Here is a 22624-nt window from a genome sequence, read left to right as displayed (position 1 = left end):
TTTACTGAACTGAACTTATTTTTACTGAACTGAAATTATTTGTACTAAACTGAAATTAATTTTACTGAACTAAATTGAAATTATTTTTACTTAATATTATTTTTTTAAGGTGAAGAGAACATGACCTAATTAAATAAAGTAGATAATTGGTTAATGATTATAGCCGATGAATATCCGAGATTAATCATGTACACTTTAATACAGATACAATACGATATGAGTAGTTGAAAATATTATTGTTTGATGACACAGACCACACACAATACACTATTGCTACTCGTAGGATGCAAACCAATTTTCATAAATTGCAAAAATACCCTTTTTTTTTTACCCGTAGTTCATTTTTGATGTTTTCTTTGTTCATATTTATGGGTGTTTTTGACTTTTTGTGATTGTACAAAATTACCAAAAATAAACATTACGCCGCCAACACTCCGGAGGAAGGCACTGTCTCGCTGCAGCAGATCAAGCAGACAGCCCAACCTCCCTTTCTTCAACTTTGCCGATGTTCAACCCTCATTTTCTCTCTCCTCTGCTCCTAATTTCTCGCAAAGGTTAGACCCCTTTTTAATTTCTCCCCATTATGTGATTTATATCCTATTTATTAAGCATTTATTTTTTGGGTTTTGCTTAAACCCTAAACCCTAGTTCATATCTTCACATTTTCTGTTTTTTATTTTTTTATTTTATTTCTTCAAAAAAATTAAAATTATGTTTGATATTCATAAGATCTGAACTGCTCTGATTGATGCTAACTTTTGCTGTCAATTTTTCTGTTGTTGGTGAATTGTTGATTTCAGGGTTTTGATTTTGGTGATGATATCTAAAGTTTCAATCTTTTTTCTTTAATTGATTGTGAAGTTTAGTTAATTTGGTTATTTGAAGATGGCTTATAGGCGTAGTGTTTGTACTCGAGCTACCCTTTTAGCTCGACGAATCAACCCTTGTTTTAGTTACATTTCTCATGACAATGACAAGAACAATAACAATGATAAGCCGGAATCGTCGTCTCGGCGGAAAATCGATGATTTACTAGCCCAAAGAAGGTCTTTCGGAACTTATAGTAACAGTTCTTTGGCATCCAGTAGTTTATTTCATCATCAAAGATCATTTTTCCCTGGACATGGAACTGGGGCTAGTAGTTTTCATAGATATATGTCAACTTCTGTTGGGGAAGCGTCAGATAAGGTTGGTTTCATTAGCGATGTTGCCGAGGTTATGAGTGATACCACGGTGGATGCGGTTGCGTCTCAGGCCCCTGTTTTGAGTGAAGTGGCAACTGCTGCTGCGGATTCTGCTATACCAGTTGCTGCTTTGCAGTATTTGATTGATGGGGTTCACAGTTTTACTGGTTTGAATTGGTGAGAATCTGAAATGATTCTTCTTTGTTCCTTTTATATAGGTTTGAAATTGATGGATGCTTTCTAAATGTTGTGGAATTTTCCCTTAATTTTAGGTGGGCTTCAATAGCTCTTACGACTCTGATGATACGTGGGATGACTGTCCCTTTCCTGATTAGTCAGCTCAAAGCCACTGCTAAGTTGACGGTATTGATTTGTTGATATCCAAACTTTTTTTCACCGTCTTTAGTTTCCAAGTTGCAACTTCAATTAACACTTTGTGCTTAGACTGCTTACCATCAAAGAGTGTATAATCTTGTATGTAACATAAAATTATTTGTCATACATAGATTATGAGGCCACGTCTCGAGGAAATCAAGGCGGAGATGGAAGCCACGGTATGGTTACCAATTCCTTTTCCCTAATTTATAATTAAACTTTTTTGTACTGTAATATTCATCAAACTCTGTACTTTGCCTTGTAATGTTTATGAGTTGCTTGTTCATTCTGCTTATAAGTTTCTTATGTGTGTGCACGTGTGTTGGGAGGGGAATAGGGGGTGGGGAAGGGTTATATATTGCTGTCTTCTATGTAGTGGAGCCTTATCTGGTGCTTTAATTATCTTCAAACTTTGCAAAGATTTTAGCAATTCAGAACTTGTAGCAGTATTTGTATGAATTATATCGAGGAGAGCCAGTACTTTTTTATCCTGCTATTTGGAATTCTTGTGCTCGTATTACTGTTTTTGGCAATTGTTAATTTACTGTAGCTGATGGTTCTTTCACCTTGCAGTAGGCTGATGTGAGCCATTTCATTGTTATCAACTTATGGTCAATTTCTTGCATCTGTACACAAGCTAGGAAGTTTTTTGTTTTGGTTTCATTTGTTACAGACATACATTTGCTATTATCAACTTATTTGATGCATGCATACCTTCTTTGACTTTCCTGGTCTGTTTCTGTTCAATAAACCTTTAGAATCTTTGGTGTTTCCTTACAGGGTAATACGGATGAAGGGAGACTGAAAATGAACGAGATATTCAAAGAGTAAGTCAGGCATGAAGAACCTCATATGAACTATTGTGTTGTGTATTTGTTTGTCTGGGATAGGTATGCTTACTTCTCTTGGTGAATAGTTGTATTCGGCTCTCTGCCAGATTTGGAACAGGCTAATCAGATTATTATTGGGTACTTGGCTGTAGTCTCTGTGTTAATTAGTTTCACTGTACTTAATGTTACATATTCTGATCTCTAGATAAGCTGGAACTGTGCAATTTATGGACATATTCTTATTGATTTATACTATGTAGTTTTGCATACACTTATTTAAGTTGGACTTTAAGCTAAACCCCTGGAGCTGAAAGATGACATACATCATGGAGTAATGATAAAAAGATCCAGGGAAAGTATTTACTGTTCTCACAAATCACTTATGACGTTACGAGCAATGTGCTAGGAAAGCGGTGACTAGGTGAGGAGCTTGTGTTGGGGGCAGCATGGGAAGGGAAATAGGAAATCTCCTTCAAGTTTCAGCAAATTTAGATGCAACTAATGTCCATCAATCTATGCTTGATTAACATAGAAAAGGCCTTGGTATGCTGTAAGTAACGGACTTTTATGCCTAGACTAGAGTCCTGATTTCGAATGCTAATGGCTTTATAGTGGGTGCTATTAGCTATCCAACTGTACATGATGCACTTTGACATAAGCTTCTTGCATTTGGAGCCCTTATTCATGTTCTTTTCTTTTGTGACCTTGGGGTCTACTAGATTGGGTTAAGCCATGACTTAAGCTTTAGTAGGGCAGCTTTTCAAACTCTACGAGTTGACTAGACATGGTTTGAGTTCTAGGCTTTCGCTTGCTCTTGAAGTTTGATTTCATAGCTTTACCCTTAAGGCCTCTTGGATACACATTATAATTTGTCACCAAAAAGTCGTGAAAGTTGCCTTTGACATTTGATTTGGAATTTTCCATGAAATATATTCTGGTACTTAGGTTAGTTAGGTATGCTTTAAAACCATCAAAATCTGTTTATTTCTTATGTGGACACAAACTTCCGGTATTATACAGAGTTGAGATGTGAAAGCTAGAGGTATGAAAATACATTGGTTAGAGGGGTTTGTGAAATTTAAGTGTGAAATGTTCAATAAATATTTTAAATTAGTGGGTTTCAAAACAATTTTGAAATGAGTATTTTGTAAAACCACCCAGTATAAATCTTGCCATGGGCTGCGTTTGAAGTTGTCTAAATATACACATCATGACATGGAACTGGAATAAGTACCATCATGTCTATTGTTTAAGAAACTCAGCATTTCTGAATTGAGGAAAGTCTATTTGCTGTAGTTGATGATCGGCATTGTTTAGTATGCTATTAGAATTTTAAATACGTAGTAGTAGTATATTTTTTTTTTTTTGTAAGTTAGAGTGAAAGAAATTCACCGACTAGTTGTGTGGTGTGATTGCTTTAAAAATATAAAGAGAAAGAATAGAAAGAAAAGAAATGATGTATTCATAATTTTCATACTTTACAATTGATGTTAAACTAAAGATTACGGGTAAGGAAGTCAGGATTTTTGCAATTAGGTTTTGTGCGTTGAATTGAGAAAGGTAGAGGAAATACTTTAGGCTGAGGGAAACGAAAAAAAGTCAAACAAGAAGGAAAGTGAGGAGGGAAGCAGATGAAAGATGAGAAAAATGAGGTGTAAGAAGTAGGCTAATCAGGCTTTGTGGAATTTGAATTTTTGACTTGCTAATCAGGAATGACTTACACACCATATCACTGCTGTGAGCTGTTTCATTCCTCTGCAATGTTTTCGTGAGCCTAAAGTTTATTCAGTAGTCCTGTTCTGTAGAATGGCTTGAGCCACCTTATGTCCCAATCTGTGAGCTCTGGAAGGTTGTCAATTTCTGTAATGTAACTTACATTTTTTTTCCTGTTGGAGCGATCCATTTTTGTATCTGTAGTTTTCAGGTTTTCCATGTGGGTTTGCTAATAATAATTTGATAAATGCAGATATGGTGTTACGCCATTTACTCCTCTTAAGGGGCTTCTTATTCAAGGTCCTGTCTTCATCAGTTTTTTCTTAGCTGTAAGTTGATAGTGATAATCTTTTTTTTTGTGGTGCTTGCTAGTTGCTATAGGAAAATAAATTTGATTACCACAAACTATATATGCAGATATCAAATATGGCGGAGAAGGTTCCATCATTTAAAGAGGGTGGAGCATTTTGGTTTACTGATCTTACAACTCCGGATGCAAGGTATATCCTTCCTGTTTTGACGGCAGTGACTTTTCTAATTACTGTGGAGGTATGTATTTATAAAGTTGTTAATCTTATTCTGGATCTTGTACTTTTTACGCTACAGAGCTGTACAAGACTTTTTACTTCCCTTTGTGCTTAAAATCTGTACGGCTCTGGTTTGCGTCTTTATTGTCTAATTATTACCCCGTCTATCTTGTCTCAGTTGAATATGCAGGAAGGTATGGAAGGCAATCCCGTTGCTAGCACTATGAAAAAGTTTTCAAGAGGCTTAGCTGTTCTTACTGTCCCATTCACCATGAGCTTTCCAAAGGTATTACCCCCAGTCCCCCACTTAAGTTATCTCGAAATATTTGTGCATTTAGATTTGATCTGGGATTATATCATTTGATCTGATGGGTTGATGATTAAGTGAGGATAGTCACTAGCTGTTTTAGTTTTAAATTTATATCGTTGTCCCAAAAGAACGCCATCCAACAATTGGGCTGATACATCTCCAGCAATCTGGTGAAAAAAAAACTAATTTGATGCAGGATTGACACTTGAAGAGCTCAAGTAGAGTGGTAGTTTAAATAGCTATTTGATGAAAAACCTCACCTTGGGTGGTACTCTGCTGTTGGGTTTGCAGGGTGATGCACAATTGGTTGCATAGTTGCATTTGTTGTTGCTTTACTGTTTTTTTTAATGCTCCCTTTTCTATATCTTGAATTCATCTTAATGTATTCTTGGAAGTAGTGTATAGAACAAGGTAGAGGGATCAGAACTAAATCTGTGTTTGATTCAACTTATCTTGTGAACTTAACCTCATATGAATTTTTCTAAAATTATCAGTACTTATTTATCTAAACTTATTTTGTCTCAAATTGTATAGTTATTGTTTAAAATTTTCTGGAAAAAAACATAGGATAAAAGCTTGTTGTTTGACTTATTTTGTCTGAAATTATCTATATTTATTTGAACTTAGCTTGTTTAAAACAAGTCAAAACAAGATAAATTAAGTTGAATTAAACATGGCCTGTGACAAGTATTATTCTATGTCATGTAGTATGAGGGATGGAGTTGGAAAGTTATTTCGGACTCCTTTATTTTAATTCTTAAGAAAATATGATAAGCAATATATATTTTGGGTCCCTTGTAAATAGTGCTGACAATCTCTAATACGACACGACAACACGACCGAAACCGGCACGACATGAACACGTAGTTACTGAGAGAAAACACGAAGTCGACACGACATGACACGAAATCAAGCCGAACACGACCCGTTTAGATAAAATGGTCAAATTATGCAATTATCTTACATTTTACATAGTTTTTGATAAATTATATGAATAACACGAAATTAACACGAGACTAAACACGAACACGACACGACATGACTTTTTGCCGGCTCTACTTGTAAAACTATATGTTATTAGAAAATTCTCGAAAGTCACTAAAAAACATCACTAGGCTTTTAAGTGCTCTCGCGAATCAAAGAGAAGTGTTAGACCTTGCTCTCTTCACCTTAAAAAATAATATTCAGTAAAAATATTCAGTGTATTAAAATTAATTTTTAATCGGTAAAAATCAGTAATTTAAAGAAGAAATATATTAGAGAATTGTAACATTAATTTCAGTTCAGGAAATTTAATTTCATTTCAGTAAAAAATATCCAAGTTCAACAAAATTAATTACTTTTTAGTAAAAATAATTTCAGTTGAGCAAAAATGAGGCGAAGAGAGTAGGGCTTTAGAGGGAAAAAAGTAGATCTCTACCCTTCATTCATGCTTGACCTTACAGCTTTTTCTTTCACTCCATATTCAGCATCTTCAGTTCTAGCCTATTCTAACTTAAAATTTCATAATTAGTGTTGTATATATAGGCTTGTTCTCCATGTGTCATCTCTAGTCAATTAATAAAACAATTTGCATGTTTTTAGTCCAAATGGCAAGTGTCAAGCCCATGTTAGAGTGTCAACTGTCAAGTATTTGACTCAGTTCTTGAGGTGTAATAACAAGTTTGGGTACCTTAGATTCTAGTTGTCTTGTCCTCCCTGCCAGCCTAATTATGTTACTGTGGGTAAACAGCTTAGAGAGGTGGTAGTTCCACAGTTTTGATGCTATGTGCTTGTCACTAGTGACCAATATGATCGATGATTTATTCAATGATCCCTGTAGATTTGTAAATCCTGTGATCTTTCTCTCTCAGCTCTGCCTCTCCCGTGCCCACCAAATATCTCCCTGTCACCAAGCCCTTCATCTGATACCTCTCTTAAGTCCAAGCTTATGGTTTAAATTTATGAATGATGACTTGAGTTATGTATCAGAGTATCAGATGTTCAGACTGAGGAATATGGTAATAAGGAGGGATCTTGAATCCTGGATCTAGATGTTATTTGGTTGGTAAAGAATGAAATTCCCTATCAATTTTCTTTTATAATGTTGTTCTATCAAATTGCCTTATCTTTCTCTTCTCATTTTTCTCATCCATTTTGGACTTCCTCAGCCATTTCCACTCCTAATCTTTTTCTATGCTGCTTCAATACCTTCACCACTTTATCTCCTTTCTTTGCTCACCTTGTCTCATGCTCTCTTTTCTTCCCATTTACTACTAGCTGTTGCATTAAGTACCTTCCTTTGTGTGATGTATGCAGCACGGACCTTGCTGATGCCAATGAGGATCCAGCAGGCCTCATGATGCTAATGAAGGTGTAGGATTGGAGGCGCTGATCTTGAGAGAAAGAAGGCCGGGCTGCTTAGTTAGGTCAGGGGAAGTTATAGCAAAGCCACATGGTTGGAGAAAGGTGTTTGAACTTTGAAGTAGTACGAAAATAGAATAGTGGATAATAAAGATCTAGAACTGATGGTCATTTCCAGTTGAGAAGGAGATAGAATGACGAGGACAGTGGATTTGGGAATTGTTGGGGGCAAGAGTCTTGAGGTAGTAAAAGCAATCTGGCTACAAGGGGTATAGTGGGGAGTGCCTGTAGACAGAGAGAGCTATGGGTAGTGTGTATCATCAGGGAGGAATTTTTGTCCTTACCCTGCAACTGAAAATCTTAGATTAATGTTCAGTACCTGTAAATTGTTAAGTGGCAACTGACTTTTGGAGGTGGGGGTGCAGAATGGAGACGGTACAGGTGGAGAAGAATTGATATGACTAATGAGTTGGAAGGGAACACTTTGCATATTTTCTGGATAAACCATCGGCTTTTTTGCTACAAAATAACACTTGAAAATTGGAGAGGGTTTGCTATAACGAATTAAACCTTCACTGACCAAATTTTGTATTACATTGTTTCTCGGATTATCCACAATAACCTCCAAATTACCTATTCAATTCCAAATTACCACAATGAAGTGTTGGTGATAACTATATAACGGTGATGTATCTTTCCCTTTGATTTTTCTTTCTGATTTTCATTCACTTTCATGACTTCATCATATCTACTCTCAATCCATTTACAATTGGCAACCTATTCTTGACCTTACCCATTTTTTCCCACTAAATCATTTTCTATCAGCCCTTCCTTCTTGTTGGTAGGGCTCTTGGTGTTCCTCCTCCCTCAGATTTAATTCTCTTAACATCACCCCCTCTTCCTACTAGCTTTTCAACCCCTTCCATTCTTCTTCCCTTGCAAGAGTCTCAACTCCCTCTTCCTCCACTAACATTATTGTAGGCTTGAGTAGCTTAATTTTAAAAAGCGCACCTAGGCGCTGTTGAGGCGCTGGGGAAATCGCCTCAGCGAAAGAAGGCGTAGTGGGGTCCAAAAGGCGCTAGAACGCGTGCGCCTCCTACCGCCTCAACCAAGGCGCAAGGCGCACCGCCTTTGCCGCCTCGTGTTTAAATGTGCGGTAAAAGGAAATAAAAATCTGAAATTATTAATAGAGACAATTTTTTTTTTCAAAATGTGACTTTATCCATTCTTTAAAAGTTTAAAGTGATAATCGAGCAAAAGCCCTTTATTTATTGTATGAAATTACTTCAATTTAACCCCTAATTGGAGAACCCTAAATTTTTGAAAACCCTAATTTATGGGATGCTAACCAATTCACAAAAATGACGGCTGCTGCAGTAACAGAAACTGCCTGAGGGAATTTCGCGGCGGTTTCCGGCACCAAATCTGCCGGCAGCGGCGCCGGACAAGCATTTTCTTCGATCTGCTCTTCATTTTCTTCTTTCATTCTCTCTCTTCGATCTTCTTCATTTCTTTTTCTTTTGTTTTTCTTTTGAATTTTTTATTAATAAAGTAGAGCTAAAGTCTGCCACTTCTGACTTTTTTCCTATGTGACCCCCCACCGGGTCCACCCCCTCTTTTCTGATTATTTTCATTTAAAAATGTTATAGAGCACTTGTTTTTATTAGTTCTTAATTTTTTTTATTAGTTATTATACTCTAAATTTGATTTTTTTTACAAATTTTTTTATACCAAAACATCAGTAAAATAAAAATAAAATTAAATAATTAATTATACTTAAATTATTTTTAATAATTAAAATCTTAATACCAAAATAGCAGAAACAATAAATTTAAATTAAATTAAAAAATGTGCGCCTCGGATAGAAAAGGCGCTCGCCTCCGCTTCGCGCCTTGCGCCTAGGCTCTGGGGACCCTTTGCACCTAGGTGCGCCTCGCTCTTTTTAAAACTAAGTTGAGTAGTAACATGGAAATTAGTGGCCAAGAAATCTAACCTTTGCCTGCCATAGTAAACTGTGGTTAGCCTTTGTTTTATCACAACTAAGAGGATACTTTGGCAATCCTCTTGTTTTCTAGTAAAACCTTGAAGCCTTTCATTCATATTGTTTCTCGAGGATGGAGTTTTATGCCATTAGTGTAAGCCAGGGTTACTTAATACAATAATACGTAGTACGCTTATGTGGAACAAGAACGAGATTGCAATACACTAGTTATGAGAAAAATAATATGGTTGGGGGTTTTGTTTAATACGGTATTTGAAATCATATTGCGATAAGAATAATACACCCTAGTATGTATAAAGTTATTTTTTTTAAGTCTTGGGAGTAACTAGTGTAAGTCTTGGGAGTAACCAGTATAGAAGGCTTAAATCAGGAGTTTGTGGGGGAAGGAAGAATTAGGTAACCCTGTAAAAGAAACAAAGTGAAATAGGAAAGCAAAAGAAGTAACCAATAAACCCCTTCCTTGTTGACCTATTCTCTCTCCAATACCCCTCCTTGTTCAATCCTATCTCTATGCATTGAGATATCACAATACGCTAAATTGGGAGTATTGATACGCAAAAAGTATTTAAGTATTGGAACAATAGTTTTAAATTGGAGTTCGCGGGTGCAAGGAATCAATATTTAGGGGAAGGGCACATTAGTCATAGTTTATTAGTAGTTACTTGGGGAATAAGCTAGAGGTTTGTTAGGGGGTATTTTCTATAGATAGACCTCATTAGGAGGAATAATCATCATGTTGAATATTATTGAGGATTGTTATTGGGATAGAGTGAGCCTCTCGAAAGCTCATATTAGGAGAGAATCCACCTCTCGAAAGTGGAATTATCGTTCAATTAGTTGTAATTCTCATCTTAATACTATAATCATCTTCTTCCTTCTTAATTTCTGCCATTATTAATTTCTGCCATTATTAGTGCTGTAACCAAGCTAATTCCTAGCAGTGGGGTGGAGGGGAGTATTTGGTAACCCTGGTGTAAGCTCTTACATTTTGCTTTTGGTAGTAATATTAGATCTGGAAGTGAGAGAAATTGGTTCCTTGGTTGATAGGAGAGATTATTTGAAGAAAAGGAAAAAGAAAAGGGGGAAGGTTGGCCTCTATTAATGATAAAGATAATTGAAGAGAGAGAAGAAAGTAGGAGGGATCCAAAGTTGTTATGTTATTGTGTAGCCGTTACCATTATGGTGAAGTTTGGTATGAAATAGCTTAAATTCTATTGTGGATACTCCTGAAATAGTAACATAAGTGCTATTAAATATAGAGTTACATTTTACAACACCCCCCCCCCCCCCCCCCTTTTTTTTTTTAAATGATATACTTTCTCAATTCACTTTTAATTGCATAAGGTTGGCCAAAATTTTTGGTAAAACTGTTGCAACTAAAAGTGAACGGCGGAAGTATAAAGATCTGTGACCGATTGACCGTGTAATCGTTTTAGAGATCGTTTCATGGTTTAGAACACTATTGATCATTTTGCAATTTGCATTGGCTGCACGCATCATTTACACTATTTATCATGGATCCTTAGTAAGATGGAAATAAAACAAGGGATTTATAGTGAATTTGTTTTAAAATCTAAATATTCTATAATGTCTTGAACAATGTTCATCATAATTTTTTCTCCACCCCCTAGTGTGTATTTTTGTTCATTCTTTTTACTGTGTAATTTGATGGTAATATGTGGTGATATAATGAAGCACATTTATGCACTAACATGAACATTCACATGAGGGTATATCCACTTCTCATAATTAGACTCAACCTATTAAACAACTGTTAAGGATAAAGTTTCTGGAACAGGTATGAGGCTGGGGGTTGGTTCTAATTACCTCGGTGTTTCTTATCTTCTAGTTCTGGCATGTTTTAATTTATATTGTGCTTTGTTTAGTTGAAGCTATGAATAGTTCATAGCTGTTCTCTTAAACAGTACATTTCCCAGATATTTCTTTGGCATGTAGTGTGCGAGGTTCTTGTTAATTATCTGAACTTGCCATGTTATTTATGTTGATATGTTCGAGTACTTGGTTCATACTTCACTAGTTTCCGATCTCCAAAATAACTTCCAAAGAAAATGGGTTTGGATTAATTGCAAAAACCATTTGTAGTCACATGGAATGTACATGTTTGTCAATTCCTATACATCAATGAGATGTCTATATTGTACGGTGTATGTACTCTTTTGATCTTTGGCTATCAAGTAGGCAACTATACTCATTTTATGATTTATAATAATTATATCTGCAACCTTTGTGAGCATTCTATAGTCTGAGCTTGGTTGAAAGCATGTACAGTGAGTAGTTTTAGATGAGAACAACATAATTGTAATCTCGAAGTTTATCACTGTCTTTGTTAAAGCTGTAAACTCTAGTGTATTATCTATCTGGTTTAAGATATCTACTGTTATGTATTAGTACATATCCATTATTGACGGGACATGTGAGTAATAAATTTCATGCATGTCTGTGCAGGCTATATTTTGTTATTGGATTACTTCTAATTGCTTCTCCTTCGCATATGGAGCTGGTATGTTTTCCATTCTTCTTTTCTGTCTACTGTACTGGTAATGTACTTTTAATGTTTATGCTCTTTCATTTGAAATACTCCCTCCAGTCTAGAATCGATTGTCACATTGCCTTAATCTCTTTATCAAGGTCATGATGTAATTTATACAAAAAGACCCTTCATTGCTGTTGTGCTATATTTTTCCTCTTCTCCACTTTATTTTATTATTTTAGTAGTCATGTCACTAATTTGTAAACCATTACAATAAGAAAGATAACTTTTCTAGATCACTAAAAAAAAGTCAAATATAGCATACGTGAGTATTAGACTAGTGTAATTTCGTACTACACTTATTAATATCTTGTTAGAACGATATAAGACTAGTCATTTCTTCTGTTTAACATTGTGTAAAAAATGTAAATTCTCATGTCATGACCTAATCTTTGTGACGTTTTTGTAAATCTAATATCTACAGTGCTCAAAATTCCTGGTGTAAAGAAGTCCTTGGGAGTCCCAGATGTACCAGTGCCACCTCCTAACTCACAACAAAAAACATCTGGCTTCTCTCTCTTAGAAGCTCTAAAACAAGCCACTGCACCCCCAAAAGCTCCTGCTGCATTACCTGCAGCTGCTGATCAAGCAAAATCTATCGATGAAAAAACATCATCATCATCGGCAGTTCTCAGTCAGCGCCTTAAAAGTTTAGAGAGAAAAGTGAAGCAGAAAAAGAAAAACAAGAAGCGATGATGGTGTTCTCTGCTCTTATTTCTATCATCTTGATTTTTGGTATTATTTGAATTTTTATCCACCTTATACTACAGAATAAGTGTATCATTATTAGGGAGAGTAGCAAGATTTTGCTTTATAGAAATTAGAAAACTACAGGCTTTCTCATTGATGGTTTTGAAGAACAAGCAGTCGGAGCGTATACATGGATGTATCTGTCTGTTGAGGAGGTTTTTACAGACAGCAGGCGGAAATATCAGAGCATCTTTTTTTGGCTATAAACCTGATTATATAATTATTATTGCAGTTTTCTTTTCTTTTTGTTAGTTGAGTTTTAAATTTATGTAGTTTTCAATGCAAATGAAATATAACACTCTGGAATAATAAGTACGGAGTATGAAAAGCATATTCATGTGTAATTTCATTTCATTATTTTTACAATACCTGTTTGAAGGGTGTTATGTTTACATTTATGTATTGAAATTGTGCCAAAGTTGATTTGGGACTAGCAAAAGAAATAGAGTATTTTTTAATTGGAATGTAATTGCGCTTTTCTTAACTAAAAATTGTGCTCTCTTTGTTTAGGAAAATTGACACGCTCCCTTTGGCATGAATTGTAGACAGGGATTATGAAGTGAGTTGTTTAAGGTAAAAGCTAGTGAATATGGTAACTAAAATTTAATAATTGTGGTCTTTTTATTATTTATATTAGTTTGTCAATTATTCTAAAACATTTAATAGAAGAAAGTGTATCAATTATTTTGAAATGAAAGGCGTTTGAAATTGATGCATCTCAGTATATTACATTCTCAATAAAAGAATAAAGTTGAAAACAAAAGAAGGCATTTCATTTTTCATCTTGGAACATCTTTACAATTATTGGGTTTTTTAGTCACCTTTACCATTATAGAGTACTCCATATAAGATAAGTTTATTTAACCAAAAAAAATATAAGATGAGTTTAGTACTCCCTCCGTCCCTTTATTACATGCCTGTATTCCTTTTTGGAGTGATCAAAATTAAATGTCTGTTTCTATTTATATGTTGTACTTTTTGCCAATATTATTCTTGTTTTGATGATTTGTCATCATTTTTCCTTTTCTTTTTTGTACTTTACATCAATTCCCAATACTTTCTCTCTCCTAATTCTCAACCACCTTTTTCTTTTTCTCTATCTCTCTCTAACCCCACATGCATATTTGTACTCCCAATTTTTAGTTTTAAGGAATTTTTAACTTTCTTAATTCCCGTGCAAATTGAGAAATAGGCATGTAATAAAGGGACGGAGGGAATAGTTCGTATAAATGCAAGTCCAATTACTCATTTTACTCGTAGTACTGTAGAACTTGTTCGTATAAACATAACAAAACTTAAATCTATCAGATACTCGTGTCATTGAAGTGGCTTCTGAGCTTCTCTCGGAGATTCTGAGGTAATTTAATCTTTCTATTTTCTTTCAATAATCAAATATCAGTTTCATAATCTGGGGTTTAATTTCACACAATTGTAAATATAATTCAATTTAGGGCTCTTCTAAGGTAGATTACTGAACTATTAGTTATAAACGATGAAATTATGAAGGAAAATCATTGTAATTGCACCCACGAATCTATAATTATAATTTAGAATTTGGATTATGGTGTTTGATTACAAATTATGGTTTTGAAAACTTTGAATTGAACTCACAAGCAACATATTATGTCCGCCACTTATATGTATGTATGAATTATTTCAAGTAAGTATGAATTTATTATGGATTTTTCTTTTTGTTAGAAGTTGTATCTCTTGGAGGGGTTTTGTCTTTATTTTATTATTCAACTTATGTAGAATTTGAGATTGTTAGTTAGTTAGCTATTGGGACTGTTTGAAATTTCAGTGACTAATCAATGAGTTGATTATGAAATATTGGAGGGGTTTGATTGCCACATCCTTTTCCTGGGTCATTTATAAGGAATTGTATTAAAATTTTGATGTCTTTGACATGCCACGATATCGTTTTTATTGTTCTTAGTTGAATCTGGAAGTTAATATGGAGTATTGAGGTTTATTGTGTGTATAAATGATTTTGTACCATGTTAAGATGAAAATGTGATAGTTTAAACATATTTTTATTGAATAAAAAAAAGTGAGAAATCATTTTGTATGGCTTATAACTTTATAAGTAGAATTGGATGATCATATATAAAGTGGTGAATTTGAGTATGCAAACGTAATATCATTTTTAGTATTGCTAATTAAACCATGGTATATGCAACTGTGCATGTCTTCATGGGGCATTTAGGGGACTGGAAGAAATGACAACGGACTTAAAAAATTTCCAGTAATTATATAGTGGATTGTGAAGCTCACAACCTTTGATGTCACTAGCTTGATTGTTGTGGTTGTTTGTTTGTGCAAACTAAAACATGGTATGCACGTAATGGTAAGGGTGGCTGGGAATCTGATCGAAGAATAACTGAAGATGGTACCTGGTGTTACACTTTATTAAGTTTCAGTTGATGAACTGGCAGTACGTATATGTATTCTTTACTTAATTCCTTGATAATGTGGGTCGCTTGTTGGATGTGTGAAGGCTTAAAGCTTCTATAGGAATCTAAGGTTCAGGTTCATGTATACATCCTTTCAATGTATGAAAATAATCTGAATTTTGAAGCTTAATGCTTTGAAGCTTTAACGCTTTTCAAATTAGTGATAATTGGGCTCTAATCTTAGTGCTGCCACATGTTGCAGTTGTTCTTGCCCTAACGCTTTTCAAAGTAGTGATAATTGGGCTCTAATCTTAGTTGCGGTGTAATCATTCTTGCTTAAGGGTCAAGGTAGACTAGTCTATTAGTCTGGTGCCTCTTTCCATCATAGGATTATTTTGCAAATGATATGCATTGAATGATGTTGTTATCGAATCAGAGCTCATCGGGTAGTCTGAACCGTTGTGCTTGCTACTAGCCGCTGTAGGCTGCAGTTGCTGATTTTCTTATAACCTTCCATGTACTGCCAAATTTATTAGATTTTAGGTGAGAGGAAAGTGTTATGAAAAAGAAAGGGAAAAGGAAAACGTCAGTCACTCAGTTGTATTTTAAGGTATTGAGAGGTGTGGGATTCTGGATGTTAAAGTTGGATGCCTTTACACCAATCTTACTTCTTGATTATCTAGATATAAACACCAATGAAAGTAAGATACTCCTCTGTTTCACAGTGCAGTTGTTTCATGAGTATATACATATTTACGCTTTCCGATATGAAAATTATAACTCTCTCAATCTACAAATAGTCTTCTTGTGTTCTTTTTAGGATTTCTACAAAATATCTTCCTATTACTTAAAATGGAAACTTAACTTACTCAACTCCATATAATGTGGAGCACCCACTAACTTTTTCTCACACGCCGTTTATATCTCATGTGATGTGGGTCCTCTAACTCACTAATCTCTTTCAATCATTTTAATTTCACTCTTATTTCCCCACTATATACCATAAACCTACCGTATCCAACTGATATATAATCCTCAAGTGTGTCTAAACCTCACAAAAAGGTAATTTGTTGACAGAGGAGGGAGTGCATTGTTTTTGCAATGATACTGTCCAATATGGTATGTTATGTATGAAATTATATGATGTCTTTTGCAAATGCAGTAATTTTGAATGTTTTTACTGTATTTGTGATTATGGATGATAGAAAGCATTCTTGGTGTGTTCTTGAAGAGTTGAATCATGGAACAAGTGGGTATGCAGCATTCAAAATCATAGGCGAATCTGTAGCTATTGGTGCTGGTTTTGCCTCTTGTTTGCAATAGTTGCTCAACGCCTTAAGCTCTGTGTGTGTGTGTGTGAATGTATAGCTATAAAATTGCTTTTCATTTTTGGTATGCAACTTAATTTTCCATGGCTTTTCAGGATGGAAGGAGAGGGAAACTTTGTATCCAATCTCGATGATGAAATGAAGGAAATACTGGCAGAATTTATGGTGGGAGTTATACAGTTTGAAGAGTTAGTAGAAGTTGGACGGAAGTATCTCATCAGATTTCAGCAGGCGCTTGAAGCTCTCCAACACCCTTCAATATATGAATCATCAGAGCTAGGCAGGAGCATCACCAAAGCAAACAAAACCAAGAGGATTAATGCATATGTAGAAGCTGGGTGCATCAATGCTTTCAATAACACAAATGATGTAAGTCAGATGAATACAAGTTTTGGTGACCTTCGGGATTGTCTAACCCAAGCCAAAATCATATTAGACAAACTTGAAAGTCTTGTGGATAAGGCAGGCAATGCCTTAATTATGAACCAGAGCTCAGAACAAGTAGTTGCTTCCCAGAAGCTTAATGCTGCTGATTGCGCGTCATATATAGCAGTAATCTACAGCATGTTAAAGAGAGACTATACAATGCAGAATAATATTGTTTCTTCATTGAATTTTACAACATCAAATGGTGAATTAGAGAGCTACTGTCTGATGTGGATGTTAAGGCCGTTTATAAATGATGATGTTATACATCAAGCTTTGAGACATACAAGTATTAGATAACCGATTTTGCTTTGGGTGTTCTTTCATCATCCCTTTTTTTTCAGAGTACTTGGATCTTGTTGAGTTTTAACAAAAGTAACTGTATCTTTAATTCATCATAAACGACTGGAGAAGTTTGCTTGGAAGTGTATAGTGAGATTTTGTCTGATACTGAATAGAAGTTAGAATTCTACAGGCTATCTTTCTGTTGATTTTGAAGAAATTGTATACTCTGTATGTCTGAGGATCCGGATGCTCATTAGTCTCCATATTGGTTTCATGATGTATTTGTCTTGTGGTGAATTTTACGACGGTCAGCAGCAATTTCTGAGTATGCTTTGAGGCTGTAATACTGTCATAAATATTTACAATTGTAATTTGTAAATATGAGATGGAGCTGGTTTAAGATATTAACTCGCAAGTTTGCATTTTATAATTTTATAAAAATTATTAATCCTCAATATAAAGGAGTATATGCAATGTCAACAATCTCAAATTGCTAAAATTTGAATTTTGTTTCAAGACCTGAAATCAAATTCCGTTTATATTATTTGTCTTTTAGGACACTTTATAATCAATACTGTAAAACAAAAAAAAAAAACTATACGCAGATTACACTTTGGATTAGATATGTAAATTACAGTGTACATTACAAAAATAATCAGTCTCTATCATTCAGAAGTGGTTGCTTAATAAAGAAGGCAGATACATCAAGTTTTCGTTGTCGAGCAATGAATCTATTGGGCCTAGATAAGTTTGGGTCAATTGTGTATTAATGTTGATTTATGGGCTTGTGGGTGTGTCAATGGTGGTAGCTGAAAAAGGTCAATTTGTTTGTTCAAAATATTAACTAGACCAATTTCATACGGATCAACTTTTGGTTTCGGTTTAAAGCATAATTAAGCATGTTACTTGTATTTCATCAAATTGGGATTCTCGAAGCTAACAACAAATGAGTAAGTTCTTATAAGACCGTTCAAAAAAAGAGGAAGTTTTTAAAGAGAGAACACACACATATTATAAGGAGCAATTTGCTCGAAAAAGGGTAAACGATTAAATGTGTGCTTTCATCCTATAAAAGGAATTAGTTTACTTGTTCATAAGCAACTTGTACTTGTTTGTTAACTGATTGAAACTCATACGGATTTTTTCCATATTTTTTTTTTTAGATTTTGACCTATTATTTTAAAATGTTAAATTACTCACTCGTAAAAAATTTTCATTACAGACATTTCTAAAACTTGATTCAAGAATATAATTGTCATAATAATATTGATGACAAGTCAAAATCAAGAAGTCAATTTTAAGTTTATAGGTAAGGAGTACTCGGGGAGTTGACCTAATGCCTTAATAAGAAGAGTACCTTAAGAAAGAAGCTTTAATGTCGAAGCAATTAATTTCTTGGACTTTATAAAGTTGTCATTCAGCAAAAATAAAGTCATTTAGATGAGAGATTTAGAGTGAATGGTAATTTTATAGTAGCATTCCTATTAATATTAATTTAAAAGCACATGAAATTCTGATTTATAACCTACGTGTACGAATGACATGGTTGAAGTTGTAAATGTCAAATGTAATTTGATTTGAATCTTCAACATTACATGCATTATATATGTTTGAATTCCTGATTATGAAAGCAATATTGATAATTAGCTAGCTGTACACTATCATTTTCATGTGTATAATTTCTTTCATAATTCATTGTTATCCTGTTATTAAGTTTGCTTAATCATAAGATGTGGACGGCTGTATAATTAAGCTATATAATGAGGTTAGTGGCTCATAATTTTGTGTTTTATTTGTTACCTCAAAATAAGAATATCTTAAACACGTTAATGGCCTGTTTGGAAGCTTGTCATTTCATTTCAAATGATGGAATTGTCTATAGATTGAAACCGAAGTATCATATATGCATTAATACCTTACCAAAGTCCCTCGTCTAGGGTTTGTATGTCCCTCGTCTAGGGTTTGTAGTTTTCCTCGTTTTTTCCCTTCTTCCAATACTCGAACCTCCATAAAACAATCATTTTTCTATTACTTTTCCTATTCTGATCATGGCTGAGGATTTGCTGAACGATTTTGAGAGAATAAGATTAACTGAAGATGAGTCGAAAGTCATTGGTGCGACATCTGATGACCCGGATGATGATGAGACGAAGAATTTGATTGAATTATCGTTGGTAGGGAAACTTATGACCACGAAACCTTTCAATGTAGCAGCGATGAGACGAACCCTAACTTCGGTGTGGAAACTGCACGACAATGTGTCAATTAAGATGGTGGAATCGAATCTCTTTGTTTTCCAATTTGTCAATGAAGCGGATAAAGAGATGGTCCTTGATGGTTGCCCATGGTTCTTTGATGGAAAACTTCTGGTCCTTAAAGAGGTGAATGGTGATGAACAACCCTCGGAAGTTGTCTTCAAGCACGCTCCAATGTGGGTAAGATTGTTGGATGTTCCTTTTAGTAAACGTACCAAGAAGTCTTTAATTGAAATTGGGGATTTTTTGGGTACTTTCTTGGAGATAGATGACTTGGATCCTCTGGGGTGGGGGGAGTTTGTGCGAATAAAGGTAATGATTGATGTCGATAAGCCTTTGCGAAGGGGTCTGTTCTTGGCTGTTGGTGGTTCAAGCTCAAAGTGGGTGTCTTTAAAGTATGAACGGCTAGAGGATTTTTGTTTCTTCTGTGGGAAGTTGGATCATACGGAGTTGGGGTGTTCTTCCAAGGATGAAGCTAGTGAAACTGATGATGAAAAAGTCTACCAATATGGTCCTTGGTTGCGTGCTTCACCTATGAAAGCTTCTCGTAAGCCCATTGCTGAAATTGAGAAGGAGAAAAAATTTAAAGAAAGGCTGTCTTCTGTGAGAAAAGTGCGTGTTCCCAGTTACCATGACGCTAATGCCATCAAGCTTGGTCCTCCAAGTGTTGCCAGGAAACTCAATTTTCCCCCTCCTCGCCCCCGTGAAGCATCTTTGGTGAAGGTAGTTGATGAGAAGACGTCGAAGTCAGTACTTAGGCTGAAGAGCGTGGTGGAGAAGGATGGTGATAATCCAAGTGAGAATAGAAGTGAAGAATCCCCTAGTCCTGAGTTCGAAGTGGACACTAGTGTGAGAGTTGTGAGGGATGGTGATGGAGTTTCTGATATGGAGCATGACTTGATTGATAATCCGGAGGTTGTGGTGAGAAGGGAAAGGAAAATAATAAAGAGGAAGGCTAGTAATCCTACCAGTGGGACCGAGGAGCCTGTTTTTGGAAGCAAGGACAAGGGAGTTGGAGTCAAGAGAAATTTGGATGATATTGTGTTCTCTGACTCAAATCTGATGGAGTCTCAAACTGGAAAGAAACAAAAATCTGGAAGCTCACATATTACCGGAGACGGGATAAATCAAGTAAGGGGTGTTGGAGTCAACCAACCCCTTGAAAAGCCATGAAAATATTGTGTTGGAATTGCAGGGGAGCGGGCAACTCCCGTGTAATTCGTGCTCTCCATTATTGGAGTCGTAGTATTTGCCCGGATATTGTTTTTTTGCTGAGACCATGATTAGTAAATTTAAGTCAGAGAATTTGAAAACAAAATTTAATTTTCCAAATTCGATTGGAGTTGATAGTAGAGGCAAGTCGGGTGGTTTATGTGTGTATTGGAGGGAAGGGGTGGATTTCTCTTTAGTGTCTTTTTCGGATCATCATATTTGTGGGGATGTGAAGGAGGTTGGTGGTAGAATTTGGAGATTCATAGGAGTGTATGGGTGGGCTGATAGGGCGATGAAATGTAACACTTGGTCCATGATGCGTGAGCTGTATGTCGAGTCCCCTCATCCTATTGTTTTTGGTGGTGATTTTAATGAGATTTTAGGGAATCATGAGAAGTCTGGAGGTGCTTTGCGTGACCAACGGGCTATGGATGCGTTTAGAGAGGTTCTTGATGATTGTAGTCTAAGGGATCTTGGCTATGAAGGGTCGTGGGTTACGTGGGAAAGGGGTACTTCATCAGGGGAGATTGTGAGGGAGAGGTTGGACAGGTTTGTGGGCTGTACGAGGTGGTGTTCCTGGTTTAACGAGGCTCACGTTATTCACTTAACAAAGTTCAAATCAGATCATGTTGCCCTCCTCCTCGACACTGATCCTATGGTGCGCAAAAAGAAGAAAAAAAAGAAGAAAAGGTTTCGGTTCGAAACTTGTTGGTTGCTTGCTGAGGGTATAGAGGATGTTATTCGTGACTCTTGGTGTGGAGCTCACCATCTTGACATGTCCCATAAATTGCTTACAGTTGCTCAAGATTTGACTAAGTAGAGCAAAGATACCTTTGAAGACTTGGGTGAGAAGATAGCTGTTGCTGAAGAGGCGCTCAAGGAGGCTCAATTACGCTCGAATGTTCAACCGAACTTTGCTGAGTGTAATCGGTTAGAGGCAATTCTTGATGATTTACATGAAAAAAATGAAGCTTATTGGTTTCTAAGATCGAGAGTCTCAGAGATTAAAGACGGGGACCGCAATACGAAGTACTTCCATCACAAAGCATCCCAAAGGAAGAGCAAGAATTACATTAAAGGACTCATGAATACTAAGGGTGAATGGTGTTCCGAGAAACTTGAAGTTGAAAAAATCATCCTTGGTTTTTATGGTTCGTTGTTTACAGGGGGTGAGATTGATGATGATTTGATCAATGAGGTGCTCTCTTGTGTGCCGAATCTTGTGTCCCAAGGTATGATAACTCTCTTTGCCGTCCCTACCCTAAAGATGAAATTTTTGTTGCCCTCTCTCAAATGAGTCCTTGCAAGGCCCCGGGGCCGGATGGTTTACATGCTATTTTTTATCAGAAATATTGGCATATTGTTGGTGATGATGTGACTTTATTTGTCAATAATATTATTTCCGGTAGAGTGTCGATGTCTCATGTGAATCGTACTAATGTGGCTCTCATCCCGAAAGTTAAGGACCCTACATGTATCCCTCAATTTCGGCCAATTTCTCTATGCAATGTACTGTACAAATTAGCGTCAAAATCTGTGGCTAATAGACTTAAGCCCCTTCTCCAGAGTTTGGTTACTGAAAATCAGAGTGCTTTTGTCCCTAAGCGTCTTATTACTGATAATGCTCTCATTGCTCTGGAACTTTTTCATACTATGAAGAAGAGATCTAAAGGTCGTAGGGGTTCGATTGCTATGAAACTGGATATGAGCAAGGCTTATGATCGGGTTGAGTGGGAATTTTTAAGGAGATTATTGACCAAGTTGGGCTTTGCAGGAGCTTGGGTGGACACCATAATGACTTTTGTATCTACAGTCAGCTACTCATTTATCATCAATGGGGTCCCCTCGACTGATCTCATCCCTTCTAGAGGTCTTCGTCAAGGGGATCCTATTTCTCCTTATCTTTTCATTCTAGATTCTGATGTTCTTTCTAGAATGTTACAGTTGGCCTCGGAGAGAAAAATGATCCATGGTGCAAGGGCTAGCAGGAACGGCCCCGAGATTACTCATTTGTTTTTTGCAGATGATAGCCTCCTTTTCACTAGAGCTACCCAACAGGAATGTTCAGTCATTGTTGATATTCTCAACAAATACGAAGCAACTTCCGGGCAAAAAATTAATTTGGAGAAGTCGGAAGTAT

At 35.8% G+C, this 22624-nt stretch overlaps 2 protein-coding genes across 3 annotated transcripts; both read left to right on the top strand.

Moving 5' to 3' along the window:
* Positions 1-412: 412 nt before the first annotated feature.
* On the top strand, positions 413-13049 carry LOC145567779 (mitochondrial inner membrane protein OXA1-like). Of its 2 annotated transcripts, XM_081627155.1 has the most exons (11): positions 413-554; positions 801-1361; positions 1457-1547; positions 1691-1738; positions 2340-2386; positions 4356-4431; positions 4520-4651; positions 4808-4915; positions 11751-11805; positions 12260-12570; positions 12670-13049. In XM_081627155.1, the coding sequence occupies exons 2-10, from the start codon at positions 886-888 to the stop codon at positions 12529-12531; spliced, it is 1305 nt and encodes a 434-aa protein (XP_081483281.1). In that variant the 5' UTR covers positions 413-554; positions 801-885; the 3' UTR covers positions 12532-12570; positions 12670-13049. The 2 variants fall into 2 exon arrangements, with proteins under 2 accessions (XP_081483281.1, XP_081483280.1); XM_081627154.1 differs by having other exon boundaries at positions 12260-13049.
* Positions 13050-20551: 7502 nt separating this feature from the next.
* On the top strand, positions 20552-21781 carry LOC145566865 (uncharacterized). The gene is made up of 2 exons (XM_081626146.1): positions 20552-21142; positions 21305-21781. The coding sequence occupies exons 1-2, from the start codon at positions 20552-20554 to the stop codon at positions 21779-21781; spliced, it is 1068 nt and encodes a 355-aa protein (XP_081482272.1).
* Positions 21782-22624: the final 843 nt, after the last annotated feature.

The sequence above is a fragment of the Chenopodium album genome, chromosome 11 (genome assembly GCF_948465745.1).
Source record: "Chenopodium album chromosome 11, dcCheAlbu1.1, whole genome shotgun sequence".
Taxonomy (NCBI): Eukaryota; Viridiplantae; Streptophyta; class Magnoliopsida; order Caryophyllales; family Amaranthaceae; genus Chenopodium; species Chenopodium album.
This window is presented reverse-complemented; position numbering and strand designations above follow the sequence as displayed.